At 28.4% G+C, this 26,520-nt stretch overlaps 1 protein-coding gene across 1 annotated transcript in view; it reads right to left on the bottom strand.

Moving 5' to 3' along the window:
• Nucleotides 1-1,793: 1,793 nt before the first annotated feature.
• Nucleotides 1,794-26,520, bottom strand: part of LOC129960863 (ras-related protein Rab-7L1-like) — a 46,894-nt gene continuing 22,167 nt past the window's right edge. The window contains exons 3-6 of the mRNA XM_056074568.1: nt 16,215-16,286; nt 14,386-14,567; nt 3,530-3,651; nt 1,794-2,020 (exon numbers count right to left, since the gene is read on the bottom strand). Of these exons, the coding sequence (XP_055930543.1) occupies nt 1,888-2,020; nt 3,530-3,651; nt 14,386-14,567; nt 16,215-16,286 (509 nt within the window). The 3' untranslated portion in view covers nt 1,794-1,887. The remainder of the gene's footprint in view (nt 2,021-3,529; nt 3,652-14,385; nt 14,568-16,214; nt 16,287-26,520) is intronic.

Here is a 26,520-nt window from a genome sequence, read left to right as displayed (position 1 = left end):
TTCGAAAGATAAATTCAGAGCAAGAATAATTGAGGCATTAAGCAGAAGATAATAGCATTAAGTAGTATTTTCAGAAAATATAGAGTCGCAGGAAACGTTTTTCAATGAAAATCACAAATCAGGTGGAGTTCGCACGCTGGATTCTTGATGTCACACAGAAAGATGCACATTTTTTTGCTAGAGTTTTATTCTTAGATGAACCTTGCTTTACGAGAGAAGGTGTCTTCAACACGGAAAATGCGAATATTTGATCATTCGAAAATCCCCACATCACTATCTCGTCGAACGTACAACACAAGTTTGATATTAACATCTGGGCAGAGTCATTTATTTGGACTGCATCTTCTGCTCGAATGCCTCAGCGGCACAAAATATCTTCTTTTCTTCCAGCACGTTCCTCCGGATTTACTGCAGGGAACACCGACAATTGTACGCCAGTACATTTGGTTAATGCCTGATGGAGCACCAGCACATGTTTGTTGACTGACTATATATATATATCCGACTCTCTATATTTTTGCGATTTTCACCTACTAAACGTAGTTGGGATCCCATGTTGCATGGTAATTCTTTATCCTCTTGATGCCTACTATCACCCCTCTGAATTTGTCGGTCGAATTCGGTGACACTCTGTATATAGTAATATAGTTCCATCTAGAGGTGTTAAAATATAATGATTATATATATATATATATATATATATATATATATATATATATATATATATATATATATATATATATATATATAATTCTATCTAGAGGTTTTGAAGATTCCATTTAGGAAATGCGCAATATCCTTATGTATACGCCTTTGACAATATTCTGGTTTGCTTGTAATTAAATCCTTGTGTTCAGTGAGTGGGATTAACCGAGTATTAACTAACTCTTAAGAATCATTTTTAAAGTACTTATCCTACCTATATTTTTATGTTCTTAAGAATATTCATTTTCTTGTAGGGATAGATAGAAATTACCATCTTTCCATATTCTTTAATTCAATTAAATTCCAATTAAATTTCTGTTGAAATGTTTCAGAAACATTTTTCTGATTTGTTATAAGTTAAAAAAAAGTAACAATTTAATTATTAAGAATTGCTTCATCAACATGTTTCATATTTGCTACAATATATTTCTTTTTTAAGTTTTCTACTCTTTTACTTTCCATAAAATACTGCAGTTTTTTTTAACCTTTATAACGAAATTTTTGCTGAAATTTTGAAAATTCATTGGAATGTTAACTCTTTCCCTTCCTCACGCTAAATAACAGTTTCCCACTATTTGTTATTGAATATTGTAATACAAGAGAATTAATTCGTTGTTAGAAGTATTTTTCATTTTGACCTCTTTGTTAAACGCACTAATGTTAACTTGGAATTGAAAATTGGATCAAGTGTTCTCAGTATCATACCCTGGTTCTGATTTTTGAATTAAAACAGATTTTTGAAGTTTTGAATGCTTTTAAATCGTAAATCGACCTCCACCCAAATATTAGTTTATTTTATGGATTAATTTGTAAAATGTTTATTCCGATGATATTCAAAAACTGAAGGAATTTTCGAATTAATTTTTGCATTTTATTATAGGGCATTTTTTATTTCTGCAATATTTTAAAGTGCAGAAACTTTCTTTAAAGATTCAACCTTATTTTTAGGGATAGCTGTATTAAAAAATTAAATGAATTTCAAAAATTCCTAATTATTTTATGACCATGAATAAAAAAGAAACGCAAATATTTGTCTAGTGCATGTTTATGTTTCGTATGTTCTATATTTATAATGTATCAGAAACGAAGACAAAAATGACGATATTTATTATAAAATGCATTTTTGCATTAGTTGTGAACTTTTACATTATGATAAATAAGATATAGTTTTTTACATAAGTATTATTTACAACATCCTTTTTTCTTCTTAGGTCCTTTGGAAATATCAACTTTATCGCGATCTTCACCCGTTGCTAGATCTTCCACAACTGAAATTTTTCCAACTTCTCGACTAAGCATAGCATCTACTAGGAATCTATAAACAATCATGCAGTTATTTGCATATTAATCTTTTAAAAAAGAAATTCTAAATATTATTTATTTAAAATGTTTAGGTAGTAAATCCTTTTATCCAAGCGTTTCAAAGTAATATTAGTTTTCCGTGTCTTAGGCTACGCGCTTGTTCTTTGTTTCGCAAGCCTCTTTAAACATACCAAAAGAGCAGTGTCTTATGAGTTGCATTTCTGTAAATAATGGTATTTCCTGTTATAAAAAAAAAAAAAATCCGTTTGCTTCCCGTGATATGATATTCACAGGTGATACAATTCCCCCCCCCGGGTGGCACCTAAAAATGGGAATGAGAATCTTCCGGCTTATTGGTTGGTTCTCGCCGCCCTGGTGGGTATGGAAATGGTGTGGAGTTGGTACTTTCCTACATATAACGTGACGTGCCTCCTACGGGAGGGGCTATACCGTTGCCGATGGAGACCTTAGGACTCAACCATAGTTCCCACCAATGCTGTCACGGTGTTTCGGTCATTTAAATTTATCCGAATGCCTTCGGGCGCGGCGGTATGCCCTTTTGTGGTTCACAGGTGGTTCAGTTTCGCACTGCGCGTTCCAAAATGGTATTGGGATGAATTTGATCGTTCATATCATAGCATATTTCTTTTGGTTGTTTAAAAGTCATTGAAAGACTAGTATAAAGGATCTTAATGCATTTAGTGCGATTGAAAATTTCTTCAAAGATATATTATTGCATTTTAAGTTTAGTAATTTATTTTGTAAAATAAACATAGTCGTCTTAACAAAAATTCTGGACATCTTAAAACTTTCTTTTGGAACTTAAATCTTCTGAACATCTTAAAACTTTTTATGAAGTTCAGCAGATAAATAAGTTAATTGGAATGTTTGGTGAAAATTTTTGAATATTTGATTTAGTTCCTGAAAGTACTAACATATTTCTTCAACGAATTCGTTGTACCAAGTCAGCCATAAGCTAAACGATCCAATAACTTGGATGAAAGTTGTTTTATTAGGTAACTCAGATTTCGAATGTGTAGTATGATAAATTTGTGAAAGGAAAATTATTTTGGTTCCAAGAAAATTCAAATGAAATTGAAATACCGCATGAGTTTCATTTCATGGCTTCAATTTAAATAATGTTCATTAGAATGATATGATCAGGTATATCATATGATAAATGTCGTAAGGTATTCCAAAATTATAACTAGCCTATTTTGTTATTGTAAAAATTTTCCAGTTACCTTCTCATTTTATTTCAAGTAAAGTTAGAATATTGCTGATAAATTGCATAAAAGTAAGTTAACGGGGGGAAGGGACTTCAATAGTTTAAGCTTTGTGAAGAAATATTATATAGTTTCCAACTGTGCAAATAATTAAATCGTTATTTTTTCCTTTTCCTTCTTTTTTTCTTTTCGCATATTGGCTAGTTAATGGAATGACTTCTGTATTTCAACAATTTTTTTCTGCCTTTTTAAAATTTGTGATTTTAACTATAAAATTATAACAGATGTCAACTTACTTCATACAGTCGTCCACCATCAGACCTTCTTTTGCCGAGACTTCCGTCCATCCAATATAATTTCCCTTTTTGTAAGCATATTCGATTTCATCTTGATTTACATCTCGAATTGATAAATCGCACTGTATTAAAAACAAAAATTTAGTCCATTTTGCACATATTTTATAGAAAGGAAATTTTTAATTTTCTCAAAACCTAAATTAAGTTTGCGATTTAACAGGGTTTATACTAAAAAAGAAGTGTCTTTAAAAACACTTCGGTCAACTTTTTCTTTATTCCACCTTCAATCCTGTTGAAGTCTTTTATTTCATTTGTTATCTTTGTCTTATGAGATTTCATTCAAGGATTATCCATTGCTATTTACAGTGTTTTTTAAAAAAGACTTTTAGAAAATATTCTCTGTAAATACCTATTGAGTTTTAAATTCAGCCCATTTATTTCGTAATGATTTTTAAGTTTTATAATATAATTTTTATGTCTTTCTTTTGGAGCGACATGTATTTAAATAAGAGTAATAGCCGAATGTACCCAGTGGCAGCTTGCCTGATGGTCCTCTTACAATAAGACATCACAAATAAAACCACTTATACATAAGAACCCAAGATATATACTTGTTTATACGGCATAATTCTGTGGTAACGCGGGTGAATGGCTGCAATTAAAAAAAAAAGTCATGATATTCAATGCCGCTTATTTTTCTTTTTGCTCTATATAAAACGAATTTAAATTACAATTGTATAACTTATTTAGCTAAAGTTAACATTATTTCTACTACTAATAAAGATGAATGTGTATGTGTGTGTTGTCATTTTATAGGGCATTCCATTAGATCATAAGTTCCCTACGGAGGCAGTATTGCTCTTCCTTGGACAAGGCAACCTTCCATAGGGAGCAGGAGCGTGTTCAGAAACAACAATATTTTAATACTTGGCGTATGATTAACTATTATAGGAGAAGAAGCGCTGATTTTTTTATTATTTTTTTTTGAAAGCATGGTGGTTCAGAAAAGGATGGAAAACTCAGTGGTGGACTTAGAGCTACCAAATTTTACACGGATACGCCTTGGAAACTGACAATGTGCACTTTAGAGTTATTTTTGAAAATTTAATTGGAATTTTAATTAATTAAAAATTAAATGAAATGTTTGCATTTTTCATCTAAAATTGCCGAAAATAAAAACAAAAAATAATTTTATGTCATCTTGAAATTCAAAAATTATCTTTTCAATGATACCAATTAATTGCTGATGATCATCTAATAATTCTATTGAAAGGGAATTATTAGATGATTTGGATGCAAAAACACTTGACAGATTTGCACAATCATCTAGAAAACTAAAATACTTGACTTTTCCTTAAAGCATCACTACCTATAATATATTTCTGCACTTTTGAGCTGTTAATCTTCGACACACAGAAAGAAGTGTTCTTTAAAAATATTGAAATTAGTAGAGAATTTGTACATTATTTTAAGCTTGGATGAAAAAAATGTTCTTAAAACAATGAAGTTCCGAAATATCAATACAGTATATACCTATCAGAAATTAATTTAAAATTCAATATTAAATTGCATTTATATTTCATATTCCTTATTTCCTTAAATGTATATAATATCTGTATACTGTAATTATTAATATATCTAGCAAATTTTTAAAATTGAGAATAAAGTATGTTAATTTATCGATTTTATTTATTTCTGTATATATTTGTATGTGTGTATTACCTCTTGACAACCAATATTTTCAGATCCAGTCCGCCATTGATTATAACATGAGAAATTTCATTGCAATCAGACATTCTTTTCTCACCGTAAAAATAGAACCCGCAGGCTTAAAAAAAGCTTCATTTTACTATCTCATTTTTTAAAATCTTTATATTCAATCCATTGCCATAAAAAATGGCAAATTGAAAGAATAATTCATTAGCTTTTAAACTTAGATCAAATTCTCTTTTGACCTTAAGGAAATGTGAACCAAATACCCCCTATCTCTGAGGATGGAACTTTTCTATCTGACCCCCCCCCTTGAATTTGTAAATCCATTAAATAATATAAAAATCGCAGCATTTTAAAAAACTTATAACAAATAATTAACTGTTGTAAATTATTATATTTATAGGTAAACTTATTGCATGTAAACTCGCACTGACCATGGTTTTCTTAAAAAAGGTATTTTTTATTATGGAATTAAAAAAAAAATAGCACTATTTTAGTTGCGAAAACATATTTAAGAAAGAAAGGGGGGGGTGATAAGATTTCAATAAATAAGGCCTTTTCTATGACATTTTTAAGGGAAAACTAGCCAATAAAATGTTTTTTTTTTTTTTTTTTTTTTTTTTTTTTTTTTACATTTCAACTTTTATAGTATTTATTTTTTTTTTAATTTTTAATTTAATTTTTAATTAAATTTTATTATGCATTTTGTTTTGGTAGAGGAAGTATGTAATATTGTTTCAAAACGAAGCTTTACTAAACCCAACAAAACACAATTTATCGTAATTAAAAATTTAAAACAGTCATTAATTAAGAAATAAAAAAAATATTTTAAGTGCAAAAAAATTATTTAGACAAGATTTTAATAAGAATTAATTTATTCTGTAATACTGTAATCTTTAAAATTATTTCTAGCTAGATATACATAATAATAGCGTAGCTGCTCTTACTTACTTGCATAATATTATTTTTTCTTCTTCTTCGATGATGTTTATCACTTCAGTAATAATGCGGCTTTACTCGCTGCAGTTTTTGTGCGTAAAAGTAGCGGATACTCTCTTCCACACACTTTTATTTCTTTATTTCTTCCGTAGCCTTTATTGCAGTCACAAGTAATTAAGAGACCCTATCTTAGTCAGTTCGAAACCTTTTTAAGCGTCAGCAATTAGTTCACTAACTTTCATATCAGTCTCGTGGGTTCAAACAATGTCCTTACCATTGGTTGAATGTAGCATGGAAGTATTGATGTGCTGCTTCTGTGTTGGTGATAACTTGGAAAGGATATTAGTCGCTTGATTTACTAGTTGAAACAGTCTTATTTCATCTTATTCAAGATGCTTTCTAAGTTCTGTTGTACAATGCGATGACGGGAAAAAAAAGCATGAAGGGGAAAAAAAAAACTCCATGTGTTGTCATTGCTTCCAACTGGAATAACACTTAGGGAACAAGCAGCTCACGTCCTCATCTATACTTATTTAGAGCTCAATGTGTGTGTGTGTATGTGCACCTGGGGTCCCTTTTTTTGAATTTTTAATTAGAATTTTAATTATTAATTAAAAACTTACTTTCGTGCCAAAAAAATCTTTTCATTTTCCCCACCGCCAAATCAGTAAGGCTTCAGTTTTCCCCCCCCCCCCACGCTAATGAGGCTAGGCTTAACATTTTTCGGCCGATTATTTCAAACATTCAGTTTAAAATTAAACATTGTTAATTAATCGATCTTTAAGATTCATTCTGAAGTACTTTTGAATTAAAATAAAACAGAATAAAGGAAATTAAAAATTTCTAATCGGCATAGCGTCACCCCAACTGGGGTAGAAAAATTCGCTCATTTGCGTTACCGTAACTGGCGTTGAAAATTCACGCATGCGCATTGTGTTCTGATTGCTGACAACTATTATCAACGAATGCGAAATTGATTTAAATTATTTTTGGGTTAGTTGTATGCTTTTGTAATTAAATTGTATTTATGTTAGTTATATATTTTTTGTATATGTTAATAGTTTTAAGTACATCGTTTTTTTTAAGTAGTTTTTTTAACCTATTTTCGACCGATTATTTTAAACGATTCTGTTTATTTTCTTAGTGTCTGATGCATTTAAAATTAAACCTTGTTAATTAATCGATCTGCTCATGATGAATCTGAGAAAATTTTGTTGACAAGTTCTTGAGATATTACATAAATTAAGAAAGATATTCCTTAGTGCCCATAAAGTTTAAAAGCTCAGTAATCATGTAAAAAAATGATTTGTTTCAGCAAAAATATTATTATATTAATTGCAGATTAATCCTTTTCACTTTAATTTAAAGCATAAATTCTACGGGAGCTAACAGAAAATTAGAGAGATACATTTTATGCTATGACTGAAGGCTGATAATATGAGTGAATTATATGACTATCAAAATTTGAAGTTTTAAAATATTTTGATGAAGAAGTTATTAAAGTAGGAATTGCATAAAATATTTAATTATTAAAATTTTAACGAACATTAAGATTGGCGAACCGGCTGGTCGCCAAAGTCGGCTAGCATTTTATAATTAAAGATTATTAAAATAGAGTCGTTAATTATAAAATGAAAACAGACTGTTAAAATAAATGCAAGTGTACGAAGGGAACATGCGTTGCATTCTTATGTGCAAAAACTGCCGAAACCTAAACTCTACTAATACTAAATCAACAAATATCACCGAAATTGAAGAAAATAATGATGTTATGCAGACTAGAAGGAACTGTTATATTATTCTACGTTATCTTGGTAGATATAATTTTAATGACTACAGTTTTGTTGATAAAAATAATTCTTATTAAAAATTTGTTTTAATTATCCTTTCACATTGATACTTATTTTAATTCTTAATTTATGCCTATATTTTAAATTTCTAGTTTAGGGAATTTTTTCCGTGTTTGGGTTAAATAAAGTTTTGTTTTAAAACTGTGTCGAATGTTTCTTTACAAAATAAAATACGGGAAAAGGGATGGAGGCTTGGACTCATAGGCTTTTAAAACATTTCGAATATGTAACTAAATGCTATTTATTTACATCTTAAGTTTGATAACTTAATGAAGCATTTATTTGTTATGTTTTTATAAAAAAATCATGGCAAAAATTATTTAATTTGTATTTTTTTATGAAATAAGTTCTTACCAAAAAACTATATCAGATGCAAGCCTAAACCTTGTTTAATAGTTTCTAGAAAATACAAGAAAAATTATACCTTGTTTACTAAGCAAGGCACACTTTTAAACTTTTTCGATATTTCAGGGGAGGGAATACAGGAAAAACTCTGCCCCCCCCCCAAGGGGGAAATGTTTCGGTTTTCATTTCCGCTATGTCTAAGGAGTGCACCCTTACCTCCCTCCCCCAAAAAGAGGAAAAATATAAATTGTTTCTCCTTTATTCCCTAAATGCAATGTATTATATATATGCGTATATGTATTTACTTTTTATATTTTTTAACTAGCAATGTCGTTCTCCTGGAAACTATTTAATACTATTCTATTTTAATAAGCTATTGTTATAAAATATATTAATGGAAGTTTCATTTCTATTTTTTAAAAATATTGGTTTTTCTATCCCTTCATATGCTTGTACACTTTAGCCAGCTTCAACGATACGTTGATGCAACGATAAATTTATCTTCACTTGAATTTGAACAGTTTTAAAAGGCGTTGAATGTTGTGGTAATTTGTATATTAAATCCGCATCATCCACTACAATATTTCAAATTATCTTTTTTTACGACATTTTCAAACGAAGAATTATCTGATGCGAATATATATTTTATCATTTGCTTGAAAATGTTATCAAAATAGTTTGTATTGAAAGAGTAATTGACTATTTTCTACTTATATTTGCTGCTTAAAATCCAAATTGTTCTGGCAATTGAACTACTGTAATGCCGGGTTTACACTCGGCCAGTTATAAGACGGCAAGTAGGCAGCGCATGCGTAGAAAGGCTGAAAAATGCTGTTCGGTCGATGGCAAGTAATTGTCCTGACGGGACAACTACAAGCCTCTGTACTATATTTTTTTCTTGCTGCGCATGCGCTTGTAGAATTTGGCGGGTTTTTTTTTATGGATTTAAAAAAATTGATCACTTATCATAGATTAATTCCGACATTTTTTTTTGTTTTTTCTGATGCGAAATTGTGTTCTTTTTTCATTTTAATTGCCGTTTCTTTTCTATAGTTATCTAAATTTAGGTATGTTGACGTTCTTTTTATTTTATCATGTTTCTTTGTGTAAACATATATCATTTTAATACGATAAGTAGGGAAAAAGAAAAATTCAGGGACGCCAAAACGACAATTTATAGCCAAGCATGGAATGCCTAAATCTATCTTATGAAATTGTGGCAAACATAAATCAATCCCTTTCTACATATGCCCTGCCTACTTACAGTTTTTTAACTGCCCGAGTGTAAACCCGGCATAAGAATCAAACAAAATAAGCCATATGAAAATTTCTGAATTTTGAGACGTAAAATTTATGTGCTATACTTAGCTGTTTCAGGAAGGTATTTCTGAAAAAATTCTCATGGATTTTCATTTAAATTTATCTCATACTACTAATATTTTTTTATGAAAGATTTTCATAATTCTTCAAAATTCGGCGAATTTTTGTTCCAAAATAGTTTTTACACTGACGTGAAAATGTTCATGATATTATTAGTGCGTCATGACGGAAAGTGCGAGAAATTTTGGTTTAATACACTTTTACCTGCTAGAAAAAAGTAAATATCAATTTGTAGTAGCCATTTGTTGTATAGCAATTGATAATTTCATAAAGAATCTACTTATTTAAAGTGATCGGAAGTTCAAACTTTAAATGTGGAACGCTTCAAACCTTTGAAAGAACCAGGTTGTCAAACTAGGACACAGAGTTCAATGACTATAACTATTATAGAACTGTTCCAAATAATTATTCGATACATCTGGTAATTTTACCATTGGAACGAATAATAGCATATACCATCACATAATAGAAATCAATATTATGCAGAAAATTGATGAATTGCCCCTTTATTCAGAAAAATAAGTAACCATCTTCTATGTATCATAAAAGTCTGAAAGGAGAATTCTTCAGAAGGCAGATTTTTAAAAATTGAATATAATATTACCTTTTGCTTAGAATTTTTAAAGAATTGCTGAAATGGTAACTAAACAAGCGAAAATTATTAATCACGGTCATTCACATACATTCGGTCTTCATTTAAAGTTATCACGAGAAAACAACGAAAAGTGTTGTAAACGACGAGTAATGTTTAGGATGTGAACTTAAGCATGGGGTAATGCTGTAATTAGTTAATTTTTTTTCTAATATGAACTATGTACAGATAAGTAAAAAATTAAGCAATCCAGCACATTTCTTTCGAAACAGGATGTTATTATCAAGCCGGGGCAAAGAGGCAAAAGCTAGAACGTCTATTTTCGTTAGCTTATTCCTTATCGGAGAAGGTAGATTAATCGGACCATGTTAAAACTATCTCTCTCTCTCTTTTAATTTAGAGAAGGAAATTCATGTTATCATGTGGAGACAAATGAAAAGTGAACAACGGAAAGTGTTGTAAATGACGTGTAACATGAAGGATGCGAACGTAAACGTGGGGTAATGTTGCAATTAGTTAATTTATTTTTTAATACAAACCATATTCATAAAGTAAAAACAAAACAAAACAAAAAAAAATCGCGCACATTTCTTTTGAAACAAGATGTTGTTGTCAAGGTGGGACGAATAGGTAAAAGCCAGAACGTGTACTTTCGTTAGCTTATTCCCCTTCCGAGGTGGACAAATTGGTCCGTGTTAAAATTCTCTTTCTCTTTTTTAATTTAGAAAAGGAAATTTTTAATATTTTGACATTGTATGTTTCTTTTTATCTTTGCTCTACAATCCGAGGTCGAATGAAAAAAAATATTTAAGAATATAATGCATAAAATATGTTATAAATATTTCTGAGTCTTATACTGAATAAATATTCTTCATAATTTGCGGCATTTTTATTTTGATTCTATGATTTCTTCTTTCTTAACAATTTATGAATGCATGACGCGTTTTATACCTTAAAATATATTTTATCTAAAATAGTCTCGGAACCATGATAGTCTAATGCTAGATTCTCAGCTTCTGATTTCGAGACTTAATTCCAACATAGATATCTCTTGTATAGGAGATGTGGTGCATATTAAATCTGCCTTTTTTCAAACGTCTTCCTGCTGACCTTGGAGAAAAGGGTACCGTCAAAAGTTTTGTTATCTAACTAAGCTTTAAAAGAGCCGATTTAAGCCCTCTGGGGATCCTTAGGCTTTGTAACTTTGGATGACCCATTTTTCTCTACCAAAAATAGTTTTAAAAAAATTAATTTAAAACCCAATTAAAAATTTAAGCAATTTTTAGAGTAACAAATAGTACAACTAACTAAAGTAAAATGATTACTCGATTCTGGCCATTTTCAATCGAACTGGTTTCAGTATTTTACGAATAAAAAAAATATTAAAATTTAAAGGTAATTTAAAAAAAACGGCAAAAAATTACAATTTTTTAAAACATAATGTAGATATTTAAATGCGAAGTTTCCACGATTTGTTAGTTTGTCAGCTAAAAAGGAAAAAAAAAAAAAAAAAAAAAAAAAAGAGAAACTAAGACAATAGTTTACTGCAAACTGATCTGAAAACAGGAAAAACTATGAGAAAAATTCTCGCATAAAAATTTACAATTTAAAAAATAATTTATTTTAATTTGATTAAGTTTGATTGTATGACCTTTGTAAATCAAATCAAAGAACAAAATCAATTTATTCTGCAAATACTATATATATATATATTCTCTCGCAAAGTTGCCTAATTTTTGTTTTGACAATATTTGATAGTCTGGCCGTGGCTCCACATTACAAGGTGCATCTCAAAATATCATCACTTAGCCTCAAAACGTGACATGAACCTAACTAAACTAAACTAAAATAACCTTTGCAGATAAAAAGAGATATAATTTTCTCTTAATCAGAATTGAGAGAAGAAAGATAACGTTAAAAAGATAAGCACTTGATACGTAGAATGATTTACACCTGTCTGGTATTTTATGGTTGTGAATAGTATCATAGTTCAACGGCGATCAAGGGTGAAGTAAGGGCTAAGGTCATATTGCGATTGCAAAGGGCAACGAACTGGATAAAAATAAATAAATAAAAATAATAAATTGCGATTTTTTTTCTGTTACATAACCATTACTTCAGCACTCTAGTATATTCTCAGAAATAAGTAAGGTACTTTTATTTTTACCAATCTCTAAATTTGCTATCGCTTTTGTTAAAGTCTAGCTACATAATCAATTTATCTAGCTAGATAATGAGAGACAAGTGAATATGAAATAATCTGGCGATCTAGAAATATTACATATGTGAGTAGGCATGTACTTGAATGAATAAAATAAGTAAAAAAAGAAAAAGCTAATTCTGAAGATTAGAAGACTTTCAAAGCAGGCGTGTAAAGAAAAGTCTTAATTTAGTTTTTTAAAAAAACTTTTATTTCAAACCTTATTTTCTTTTTAGTTCTAAAGCCGCTCTTCTACCTTTTTTGTTGTATTAAAACAATAGCATCATAATAAATTGGAGATTAAAAAAAACATTTTGGAACACAAATGCGATCGAAAGATATCGAATTGAAATAACTTCTTTGTCCTACAAATCTCCTATTGATAATGATATTGGAAAATGCTAAGAAAGAAAGGTCCAACAAGTCGTATCAGTAATTCAAATCCGTTTTTAAACGGTGCAGCAATTCGATCAGAGAATGCAATTTTTTTTTATTTTTTTTTTTTTTATTCAGGGCCACAACTATGCGGATTCAACGGATCGAATAGCATTGGGCATTAAATAGAATTGGTGTATTGTAAAATATAATGAAAGATTAAAGTTACTGAAGTTAAAATGAAAAGAGTTCCAGCTCTGCTTTTATTGAATAGTTCTTAAAATGCTATACTTATTTTTTTTTGAGGCGAGAGGTTAATCAAGCGTTTGTTATTGTAACAGATGATAAAACATGCTTTTATTAGTAAGATATTACATATAGTAAGTGAACTAAATAATGAAACCTAGTTTAGATATTTGATGTTTTCCGACAGATGCTAAAGGTTTGGATTTTTAGCGTGAATATCCACCTTAATTTCTTTGGACTTTATAGTGTTTTTAAATTAAATTTTTTTGATTATATGATGAAATTCAAATTCTTACAGGCATGCGTTCTTTTTAATTGAAAATAAAAACTTTCGAAAGTTCATTATGTCGGTATTTGTAATCAAAATTAATAATCACTTTCTTATTCTCAGGAACTTTCTGATATTTAAGGGCTTGGGAGGAATAATCAATGGATGTTTGCTAAAATGATTTTTTGAAAAAGTTTCTTCGTTATTGTCCATTTAATGTTTGTATAATTCATGTATGCCTAAATATAAGTACATGCTAATGAAAATCAACCAATAAAAATAATTTAAACTTATTATTAATTATAAAATACATAAAACAATATCAATTACAAAAAGGATAATTGATAAGTAACAGCTTGTGTATGCGTAATCTGGATGTTTCTAGAAATCCATGGTATTTTTGTGACGGTAATTCTATGCTTTCTATCCATATATGAGATATAGCTTGTATTTTCAGTTAGTTTTGGAATTTGTTTACTGATTAATATTTATATTAACCATGACGAAGCGTTTTATTAATAAGACTGTCCGTAGGTCAAAGTTTACACATAGTATCCTGGCGACCTTCGGAAAACAAATCGCACCACTTAAACATTATATTAGGTGACAGACACTTTTATATATAGACAGTGCATTGTTGAAAAGTCGACGTATATTGTCTTGGAATAAGTAAGGAGAGAAACCTTATTTTCAGAGCACTTATGTTACCAAGTGAATTCTTAATTCAGTCGCTCAAGACAATTTAGAAAAGAGTACGCAAGATAACAAATGTTCGCCATTAAAATATTCTACGTTGTTTTCTTATAACCCCTTTACTTAATTATGCACTATTATTTAATTAGAAGTAGTTTTACTCTTTCTGCATTTGAGTTCTTCAAAAAGAACTATATGCAACAGACTCACAACATCAAAAATTAAAAAAAAAAAAAAATCTGAAAATTTTCTTACTTTATTTCCAAGAAGAATAGCTGGAAGAGGAGAGCCATCAGGCAACTGGCACTTTGCGTCGACATCTTTTTTCCATTTCATAGCGTTCACAAAAGTACTTCGTTTATTCAAGTCGAACATGACGATACAACCCTGAGCATCTCGATAGTAGACTCGTGTCATCCATGTAAATCTTTCCTGACCTGAGGAAATTAAAAAAAAAAAAAAAATCATAGTCGAGTTAAGGGATTAAAACACTCACACAGGAAGCATATAGTAATTTAAAAAAATATATTAGTTTTAAGTGTTTAATTTTTTTTTTTTTTTTTTTGTCCTTCGTCTTATAATTGCATAGGGAATTCTCAGTGATTTATTCATCATTTTACCTTTCAAAGGTACGTGCTGCACTGCGCACTTTTTTTTGTGATCGGCTCAAGATGTGTTCAATTCTTTAAGAAATTGAATATTAATTTATCTCAAAAAATATTAGGTTGCAAAAGGTCAACGTAAATTATATACGAGCAGAAAAGAAAGTAACCTTTTTGAATTTACACAATACAGTTAATGAAGACTTTCGTCTCATTTGTAATGAAAGTATATTCATCAATATAAACACAAAAAGTTAATGTTGCAAGGAAGTTAGATGAAAAATCGTTTTGATATCTCAAACGATTTAAACTTAAAAACGAGAATTGGATTTTGATCATTTAAATTTAAAAAAAAAAGGAATTGAAGATAGTTGCATAATTTTAGCAGTGAAATGGTCCAAAATGGTAAATAGTTGTACTTCAATGATTGGAAAGACATTAAAAATAAATTTGTTGTACGCTAAACAGTTAGTTTCTTATGAATTTTGGCTGATATTTTATTTTCGCATTTCACGCACTGTTTTACATTCTTGCTTTTCTTACGCAATATTGATCGACTTTTAAACTGATCCAGATTTGATTTCTAAATATTTGTTGTTCGGTACCTAGAGGACAAAGAATTTTAAGAATAACAGATGCGATCTTTCATATGAACGAGAAGTTTTTACATAAAATTAGCACTTTTCTACAGTATCATTTGACTAATATACATTTTTTGGTCATTTGACATTTTTAATAAAACTTACATTTTTGTTGCTACATAAATGTGTCATTAAATACACTTCAGAAAATTAAATATTGCAATTTAAAAATCATCAGGAGGCTTTGAAGGCTGAAAAGTGATTGGATAATAAATTTTTTCTTTGGATTTTAACAGATGTTTCGATCTGGTTTCCTATTAAAAACTTATCAGCTCTAAAATTTACATAATGTTACTGTTCAATTAAAAAAAAGGATATATGTTTTCATTGCCTTTTCTTCATCATTTAGGAACCGATCCTGTTAAACATATTAAATGAGCTTTAGCTTATTTTTTTTTTATCTATAACTAACTTGTGAAAATACTGTTCACACATTCAATAATTAGGACTAGAAACACTATTTTTATTTGAATGCTGACGTTACTTTCTTAATCTGGCTGAAATTTTAATACTTATTACTTCGTTATCAATGACTATTATTTATTATAGTCATTGATTACGAATGAGTATAATACGAAGTCAATGACTATTATTTATTATATATTTTATCTAATGACTTGATAAAAATGGAAATAATTGTATAAGCTGAATAAAAATATTTTGCAGTAATTAAAGCTGAAAATTTTTTTTAAACTGATCACTTTTTCTGTATTTAAGTTAAAAATAGTTCTATATTATCGTGTCTTATCTTTGGAAAAGCCTATTATTTTATTTTTTAGAGCTGAATTGTGAAAATGAATGAATATTTGAAAATATTGAATAGAAAGTACAAAAATATTACCTGCAATATCCCACAGTTGAAGCTTGATAACTTCTTTTTCTGATTTCCATAATACCTTCATTGCAAAATCAACTATAAATGTAATTTGTATTAAATTAATTTCCTTTTACACAGATAAATAATAAAAAACAGTTTTGCACACAAAAGCATATGGCAGTTGAATTTTGAACTAAATGTTACGTAATTAAGAGAACTTGATCGTAAAATAATTTTTTAAAAAGCATTTTTATTTATATATTTTTATTTACAGAAGATTGTTTTTATTTATATATTTTTATTTACAGAAGATTGTTTTTATTTATATATTTTTATTTACAGAAGATTGTTTTTATTTATATATTTTTATTTACAGAAGATTATTTTTATTTATATATTTTTATTTACAGACGATTGTTTTATTTTTGAATCGAGCAGTTTTACTGATAGGCAATAATCATAGCAAAGAGTTAAGATAGTTAAATTGCACTTGTGAGATAACAGAATCATTTGTTTTGTGATAACTAGAAACTTAATATAGTTTTCCTAGTCTATGACTCAAAACCACGTGAGCTTTGTTCTTCTTCCGTATGGTGGAAAAAAAGTCCAAAAATAAGTTAAAACATAATTCGTTTTTATTTGAAGATAAGTTTTCTTATAAAAAAAGAAAGTAGCTACTTTTACAATAAAAAGTTAAACACAGATTAACATAAAGTTAAGAGTTAAACAGAAAATAACAAAATGTTTATCATTAATTATAATTATTCTTAGTGGGATGTGAAATCAATATGAGATGTTTGTTGGCAAATTCATTCAGTAAATGTATAAAGAAATGTTCTGATTGGGATTTGCTCAATGAACCGTCTAAATAGAATCGCTGTCTAATGAAAATAACTAGAGATTATGAGTTCATCCAATCGAATGTTTGTACATGGGGAAAATATACAAATATGGGTAAAATACACCAATTGAATTCTTTGGGATAAGCCTTTTTTCATTAAAAACAAAAGTTTATGATTAGCAATAGAATATGATGTAATATCATTTCGATACATTTCATATTATTCAGCATTTATCTGAAATCAAATTCTCTGTCTTTTACATCACTAACTCAAGTTTTACAATTGTACTTTTTTCCGGGGAATTTTTTTTGTTTTGTTTCGGGATACCTGGTTAAGGACCCAATTTTACCGAGAGTCCGTCACATCTGTGGGGATTAGATGTTTTATCGGTGGGCCAAGCGTTCTCAACAAGATTTAGTTTAGAGTTTTTGGGTAAAGTGGATGGCGACTCATTTATCTTCCTTGTTATTTGACTACTGTTCAAAGTTATGAAGATCATTCCAAACTAGCTTTCGTGCTGCGTTAAAATGGAACGTTTCTCTAATAATTTGTACCAGCTAGCTAAATTTTTTAATATCAGTGAACTTTTATGAAACTTACACATATATAATGTTCAGCTTCTGTAAAATATTGAAAGGAAGTAGTAGTGGTAAAGATCGAAAGTTTGTTTAATGATTTTAAAATAAGACACATAGAAATGTGTGCATCTTACGAACTAATGAGTTGTGAGCCTTTATAAACCAATGTGTTGTGTATTCATATTTTAACCAGCAATTTGAAAAAGGGAACGAATCTCAAAACCGTTTTTTGGGGGAAATAAAAGTAACCACTTTTCTCGTCTCTTATTTTTTTCCTTAACTATTATATGAAATTTTTTTAGATTTCCTTTAGATTTCTTAGATTCCTCTTTTAGAAAGAGGATCTTTATTATAACATACATTTGGTGCAAAAAAAAAAAAAAAAAAAAACCCGACTTCCGAGTAAAATGTTTTTTTTCATATTTGTTCCCTTTTTAGAGCAGCTGGTTCATTTATCATTTGCTAAGTTGCTCTTGAATATATAAAATATGTAATAAACTTTAAAAGTTTTAGCAGATTCACCAAAATATACCAGTTTTACGTAGGAGTTTACAAGGGGTTAAGCCATGTATGCTCTTGTGAAGATGTTGCTTAGTCTAAAGAAAACTGAACAATACCAGCAATCAGTATTTCAATCAAATCAGTAGGTAAAAAGTATTCTGAGATGGTACATACGCTCTCAATATATGAGGCAGTAAAAGGAAATGGACGACCTGCAATGCTTTTGTACTGTAAAAAATTCCAACAAATATATGTTTCACCATAAACAATTTTTGATTTGCATTATCAATGATGCGATGTAATAGCAACCCATCATCTATTGCTTTTCAAAGCTTTTTTACTTTGAGGATTCCTCAAAAGATTAATGTACGAGTCCTCTGTTAAGTTTGTGTAGAATCTCATAGCTAGAGTTTTTTTTGAACGTTTGTATGTGTTATAGGCCAAGAATATTTCAAAGTGTGTTTCAATCAATGTGTCATTGCAAAGTGTGTACTGTTGTAGACAGCAATAATTTTGAGCAGCTTTTATATTATTATACTCTTATTGGTTAATAAATTATAAATGCTTACATTTCTTTTTAATTTTCAGCTCACAGAGGACCGTTCCGCTAATACCTTTATATATAAAACTGATATGTTGTATTATGTCTCACCCAATGTTAAGAATTGTTGAAATTCTTTCAAATCCCCTGCATTACTAAAGCCTTGAATCAATGAATTACTGATTACTTATTTTATTACTGGCTTAAAACTTAAATATTACTTTACTTACTGAAACTTACTGAAATATTATTGATATTTTTACGCTTTTAAAATGGTTTCTTATAAAATAAATGTTTTATTTTAAAATTAAAAATATTGCTGTTGGAAATTAACTCTGAAAGTTTGAATTATAATTTGATGATATGAATGATACTTTTGCTTGTATTATATAAATTTATTCACTCCGTATTAAGATTAAAGCATTCATGAACACCGGGATTTAATTAGACTCATCTAAAAACACACGAAATTAAAATGAGCTTCGGAATATATATATTTCTTAAGGCTTACTCATATTGTTGGAAGTACCAAACTACGTCATTAAACGTGATGAAAGATTATTGGCTATGAAAATCATTCACGCCTACATTCTATGTCTCTACTCATTCTATTATATAATTCCTACAAGGATAAACTTCCTAATTAAGGTTTTCTTTTTTAATACCTGAAGTCATATCTAAAAATGTCTGATCACATGGACCGAATCGTTTCTAAACGCATCTTTAAAAAAAACAAAAACCAGATAAAGCTTTTGGAAAGAAGGAAACAGAGCATAAAGTAGTTATACAGTCATTCGCCTAATAATATTTCTCGATCAAATAAGTGTTAATGGATTGAAGCGGTTCAGAATTTTTATATAAGTACAAGAAGAAGTACTTATTAAAATTATTTTCAATTTTATAACTCCTCTTTATTTTAACTAAAATTTTCTTGTATACAAGAGGAAATGGTTTTGTAAAGCAAATCAAAGAAAAGATCATTGGGGTATTTTCGAAATTATATTGAAAATTGATATAATGATATTTGTGGATATTTTTAAATTGAACGAATTTCTTTTCTTCATTTTTGGTTCAGGTAAGAATTATTAATCACAGTATGTTAAGTCTGCTTAGGAAATTCCTGTGTTAGTTAATATTGCTTTTAAGAGACAATTCTTACTCACACTTATTGTCATTCATAACGAAGTTCAAAAGGGGTTTATTTTCCTTTTTTATAGATTAAATAGCTTCACACATTTTCTGTAAAAAGTATTTTTAAGAGAACATTGTTTGTTTTTGAATATTTTACTGACATAAAACAAACAATTTTTAGTGATTTTTTTTTCTTTTTTAGTTTTTATATAGAGTTCTGGTTTGAAAATTCCTTTCCAGTTCAATAGATTAAAAAAAATATATTTTTTTCCTGACGCATATAATCAGCTCTTGAAACACATATGCTATTGGACTATTTTTGGAGTTCAAGAAAAACAATCATAACGTATTCTTCATAGAAGTTTAATTCTTTTGAATATAATTTAACTGATTGTTAGTAAAAGCAGAACTAAGTAATTTAATCTGTTCAGTGAAGTATTTTGAACACTCACACTTAACACTTTTAATACTTTCGATTTAATAACATTGAATACCATAGTTGAAATTCTTCGCATGAGTCTATTTTTAGAAATATTTTGATGATCTAGTTGAATTGTGCGTTTCAAAAGCGTCGTTTACTTTTAACGCTTCAAATTACTAGAATTTTACATTTAACATAATTGGAGCAATTAGATTTGAATTTCTGATTATCGATAACTAAATGTGGCTTTATTTTAAGAAAGAAAAAAGGCAGTTTTGCATTTTCAGTCCTGGATAGTAAGGACAAGCATAATTACATCTAATAACTGTTAAAGATTTTTCATTAATTTTAAGTAATACAAAGAACGAACGCATAAGATTTTGCAAATTATGAGGCTATAAATTCTTTCTCCGATTATGAAGTACTACATTACTCCTCTTTTTTCATTTTTTGAGGGGTCGGAGGAATAGTCAGGTAAACTTGGAAAAAATGTAAATGGCAAAAATCCCTTTAATTATCCTTAAATTAAATGTCAGAGCGATAATAAAAGGTATTCTAAACCAAGGAACGGAAGGTAACGGAAAAGCAAGACGATACTGTAGTTCAGGTCTATAATCAAAGATAGTTAGTTTTTTTCAGTAATAATTATTTCTAAAAAAAATGATAGAATACTGTTCTTATTCTTTATGTATTTTGGTTTTGAAAAATTTGGTACTGGTATAAATCAGATTATGAAAAGATAATCAGAAAAGGAAGCCATTTTCCTTCGAAAAAATGGAATAACAGTATGCAATTTTTATTTATATTGATATACAAAACCGAATTATATTTTATAGAATAATTGTGAAAAGCATATTAAGCTCATGGATCAACATGATTTTAATACGAAAGTGCTAACTTTATGTAATCTACAAAAACAATCTTTTATTAAAATGAAGTTTTATTTTGAATGGCTTTTTAAAATGTGTACTTTCTGTAGTTACGATCTTTCTAACTTCGAAGAAATTTTATTCGCCTAAATTACATTCAAAACTGCCCCAAATTAAATGTCAGTAATTCTGAATCTTGCAGGAAGTTTATTTTCTTTCATAAATATTCGTTTTAATATGTATTTAAAAACGTGGAAGAAATTTCACCTAAAAGTTTTACTGAGTGTTCAGATTTGGTTACCAAATATTTGTAACACTGAATCTGCATTTTCCCTGTAGTTCGTGGTTGCAATGTATCTTTGTATTTGATTCGGTGTTGATTCAGTATTTCACTGCGAAAAAAAAAGTGAAAATTCTTCAAAATTTAAAAAATAATTTCTAAATTTTGATCAAAATTTTTGGCTCAAATGCTCAAAATTCTTACCCTCACTTATGATGTGAAACCTAATTGATTGATTTGAACCTAAATTGATTAATTCATATAGCACACAAGTGTGCGAATCAAATTTTCATTTTTCAACTTTCTTCCAGCGAAAATTGAACACTTTAAATTGTTCAGAAATTAAAATTGAATTTCAATTTAAATTATGAAATTTTCATTAAAATTTCTTTTCTTCCTTATAAAAGCGGGTCACAAATATTCAGTGTGGGCCGCGAGTTCAGCATGTTTAGTTTATGGGCATTACAAATCCTCTATGACCCATTGCCCTTTGCGATCTGTTTCAGTTTGAGTTAATTGATTAAACATTGACCTAATAAACTGTTTTATGTTTTTAATGTTTTGTTTCTGTTGGTTAAAAAAATTACAGCATTAAAGGCGTCAATGATAATATTGAAAAACATTGTATGATGTTTTGCAGTTTTTTTAAATATTCGAAGTTTGAATTTTTATGCGTTTACTTTTCTCTCTGTATTTTTTGAATTTCTCTACAAGATTTTTCCATAGCGTAAAACGCTTTTCATTGAAATTCCACATAAAATTTATAAAATTATCCATTTGCATAAACTGAAACTATCGTCCATTTTGCTTTTCAGATCACAATATTTGACTTTATTCTTTTCATCCCATATCGCTACTGATGTATCTGTATATCAGAAAGCAAATCTTCAAAGAAAGTAATTCGTTAAACCTCACTTAACTTCAAAAAACACTTTCCATCATATAATTGTTAATATGAAAATTAGAAAAAAAACAAAATGGATTTCGACACTTTTATAACTTTTATTCCCCTTGACATGTTTCATGTTTGTAAAAGTGAAATTCTGCAATCGGTTTTCATTTGTTTCTTGAAGTGAATGTTCAAATTTCAGATGCTTCTGCTTCATCTTTGACAATACACTATTTTAATATTTTCAGAACTTGACTGTCACTTAATCGATTACCGTAATTTAATTTTCATTTTATTTGGATGGCACCATAAGGTACTGAATTTAAAAGCGGTTTCCAGAACCCATGATTAATGAATAAAAATTAGAAAATAATTAAAATAAAAACAATCAATTTTTAGCACACGAATAAAACTGTCTTTTTAAGAGCTGTTTTTATTAAATGTATTCTATTTTATGCGGGGGGTCAGGGATACACATAGTGCAACTGTAAGTCTTTCCAAACAAATCAAAATGCATTCCTTTAAATCTATAAAATTAACCATCTATAAAATTTTTCAACGTGATTATCATTGTTTTGTAATTGCCCAAATGCGTAAGTTCAGATGTTATACATTTCCAGCTATTACAGGCATGCAACATTTCCAGCTATTATAGATGCAAAGTATGCATTACTTGATTGCTTTTTCATTACTTGATTTTGTTCCATGGAAACATATATTTAACATGCGCGTTCCAATTCAACTCGAATAAAAATGCTACATGCATTTAAATTTTTTATATTTTTATCTATGCACTATGTTTATGCCAATATGAAATATGAAATTTTCTTTGTATGCTTACTTTGGTGATATTAACAAAATAAATAAATAAATAGTGAAAAAATAAATAGGTCATAAAATTGGCATCGTGGAATGTATATATTTATTAAATTTCGGGAGATGAAAATATTGTTTTCTTTAGATAAAATTTTCTGAAGTTATCAGGGAAAAATATCCAGATTACAAAATCAAAACAGTATTTAAATACAAGCATTTTGGTTTGCTTGTTAATTCTTTTTATTTCAATCATTCATTTTCTTTCTAGTGTTTAATTTATATTCCATTATTATAAATACTATATAGCCTGAAATCAATTTTTTAAAAATTCATTATTAGATGATACACCTTGTACAGTTTCAAAATTTAATTAAATTCACCTATTAAGTGATAATTAAGTTTTGAAAATATTGAAATAGTGTATTGTCATCAGCAATATATAAGTGTACAGAACTCTAAGGTCACAAGAAATGAGTGTAAAATTGATTACAGAATTCTATCCTTGCAAATATGAAACAAGGCTCAATAATAGCGCATAAAAAACCTCAGTGACATTCTGTCAATGGTAATAAAAAAATTGGAACACTTATATAAGATGATTTACGTCAATCGAGAACATTTGGTTGCATTTCACGTAGATAAAAAGTTTTTGACCGCAGATTATAATTGTCTGCCTTTTATGGAAATATACAAGAAAGTCGAATAGAGGGCATTACCGATTTTGTTTTTATTTTTCATTTCCTAAAATAAGAAAGAGCCTTTATATTCATAAATCGTTTTTTTCTGCGGTACATGTATATTTAAACTTTGCTTATTTAATTCGGTTTAGACATTGTTCATTTATTTGTGCTCCGAGATTATTCAGTCTTTCTGAAGTTTCAAAATACTTTCTCATAACTTGGAGCATTGCTACACAATGTGCTCAAAACGGTTAATTTTTTAAAAACTTTTGACGGATTTTCTGGATTTCAACCCGGAACTTTTTGCAAGTCGAGTGCACAATTTCTAGATATTAGTTGAGAAAAGGGACTAGGACGAAATCGAAAAATAAATAAATCAATAAATAAATGTGATAGTTAATTATAAAGAGGAAAATACACACACAAACACTCAGGAACAGTTAAAAAAAGTAAAAACAAAATATCTTCGAATTATTTTTATTTTTTTTCCTTGAAGTTAATTAATCTATAGCAACCATATATATAATAAAATTGGAAAAGAGAATTTTTTAGAAGTAAAAGGGTTTAGGAATAGTTAAGGAAGCAATAATAAAGTATTTTGAAATTATTTTTTCTTTAAGTTTAATTAATTTATACTAGTCATATGTATACTGAAAGTTAGAGAAGAGAATTCTTCAGAAATTAATTATTTTAAAAATTATATCTCGCTCTACCATTTTTAAATTATAAACTATTAATGAATAAGTCTAAAACTGGACAATATCGTACATTAAGTTGAGATACAGGACAATTTTTTCCGTTCGAGTCTATTTTTCTAAAAAAGGAAAAAAAAAAAAAAAATGTCGAAATTGTTCTGGCTAATCTGGAGTGTTTGGCCATTTTAAATGTGTAGCAAAATTTGAAAGAAATTAGTCATTTTTATATAAAATTAACCATTTCAACGAACTTTTTAAAATAAAATTAAGTATTCTTTTTTAATATGAACATTATACTCCTAAGTAAAATCCGACTAATTTATTTGAAATATGGACAAACACGAGATACTTTTTACTAATTTACTTAATGATACTTTTTGCTAATTTTCAAGCTAAACTGATATGGCCAGCAATGAAGTACCATGTAAAACTGCCGAAGAATTTAATTTGATTCAAAGACTTCTTGTTTTGTTTCCAAGAGTGAAAAACATTGTGAAACTAAAAACTCAGCAATTAGAGTACACTGCATGAAATGTACAAATAAAAAAATGCAGTCTTTTATTAAACTAGAAATTTTAATAAAACTTTTTATGTACAAATGATTATATTACATCATAGTGAAATACACTATATCTCAAGACATTTGTTTATCAATTTTTCAAATTTAGCAAACTCTTCAGTGTATTTTACATGAAATATAGTGGTATTAGTGTGACAAATTTAATACAAACGCGTTCGTCTTACCAAAAATAAAATTTTTATTAATAATTGGTTTTTTTATGGGAAAAACTGTTCCGCTCGGATGCTGGTCGATGCTTATTAAACACTAAGATTCAATTTGATTTGATAAGTTTTCGTAAAGATGGAATTTTGTAAATAATTTTTCTGTTGCGTTAGAATTTTAAAATTTTGTGCACTTGTGTATCCTCGATGAAAAGGAAGCATCTTAATATTTTCAGAACTTCATTATTAACGGATGATTAGATTTTTACGTCACACTAATGACGCCATCTAGTAGCGGATTTGGGAAAAATCGATTTACGATCCCATAATATTTATAATAATGGATCTTAAATTAAAAAACTAAAAAGCTGAAGAAATCAAAATAAATATTTTTACTTCTTAGCACATTAATGAAAAGGTATTTTTGAAAACAGGTTTTATAGAATTTATGATTCTTTAGTTTTATGTATTACTAGCCGCCTTTGGCGACCAGCCGGTTCGCCAATCTTAATGTTCGTTAAAATTTTAATAATTAAATATTTTATGCAATTTCTACTTTAATAGCTTCTTCATCAAAATATTTTAAAACTTCAAATTTTGATTATCATATAATTCATTCATAATATTATAAAGGCCTTCAGTCATAACGTAATATGTATCTCTCTCATTTTCTGTTAGCACCCGTAGAATTTATGCTTTAAATTAAAGTGGAAAGAATTAATCTTCAATTAATATAATAATATTTTTTACTGAAACAAAGCATTTTTTTTATAATCTGATTACTGAAAATAGAGTCACTCAGCGTTTAAACTTTATGGGCACTAAAGAATATCTTTTTAAATTTATGTAATATCTCAAGAGTTGGTCAACAAAATTTTCTTAATTCATTATGAGCAGATCGATTAATTAACAATGTTTAAATTTAAATGCATCAAACACTAAGAAAATAAAACGAATCGTTTAAAATAAACGGTTGAAAACGGTAGAATTTATGCTTTAAATTAAAGTGGAAAGAATTTATCTTCAATTAATATAATAATATTTTTTACTGAAACAAAGCATTTTTTTATAATCTGATTTTTGAAAATAGAGTCACTCAGCGTTTAAACTTTATGGGCACTAAAGAATATCTTTTTTAATTTATGTAATATCTCAAGAGTTGGTCAACAAAATTTTCGTAGATTCATTATGAGCAGATCGATTCATTAACAATGCTTAAATTTAAATGCATCAAACACTAAGAAAATAAAACGAATCGTTTAAAATAAACGGTTGAAAACAACTTTTAAAAAAACTACTTAAAAAACGATGTACTTAAAACTATAAGCATATACAAAAAATATATAACTAACATAAATACAATT

Source organism: Argiope bruennichi, chromosome X2, assembly GCF_947563725.1.
Source record: "Argiope bruennichi chromosome X2, qqArgBrue1.1, whole genome shotgun sequence".
In the NCBI taxonomy this organism is placed as follows: Eukaryota; Metazoa; Arthropoda; class Arachnida; order Araneae; family Araneidae; genus Argiope; species Argiope bruennichi.
The sequence above is the reverse complement of the archived record's forward strand: the minus strand, read 5'-3'. Positions and strand labels throughout refer to the sequence as shown.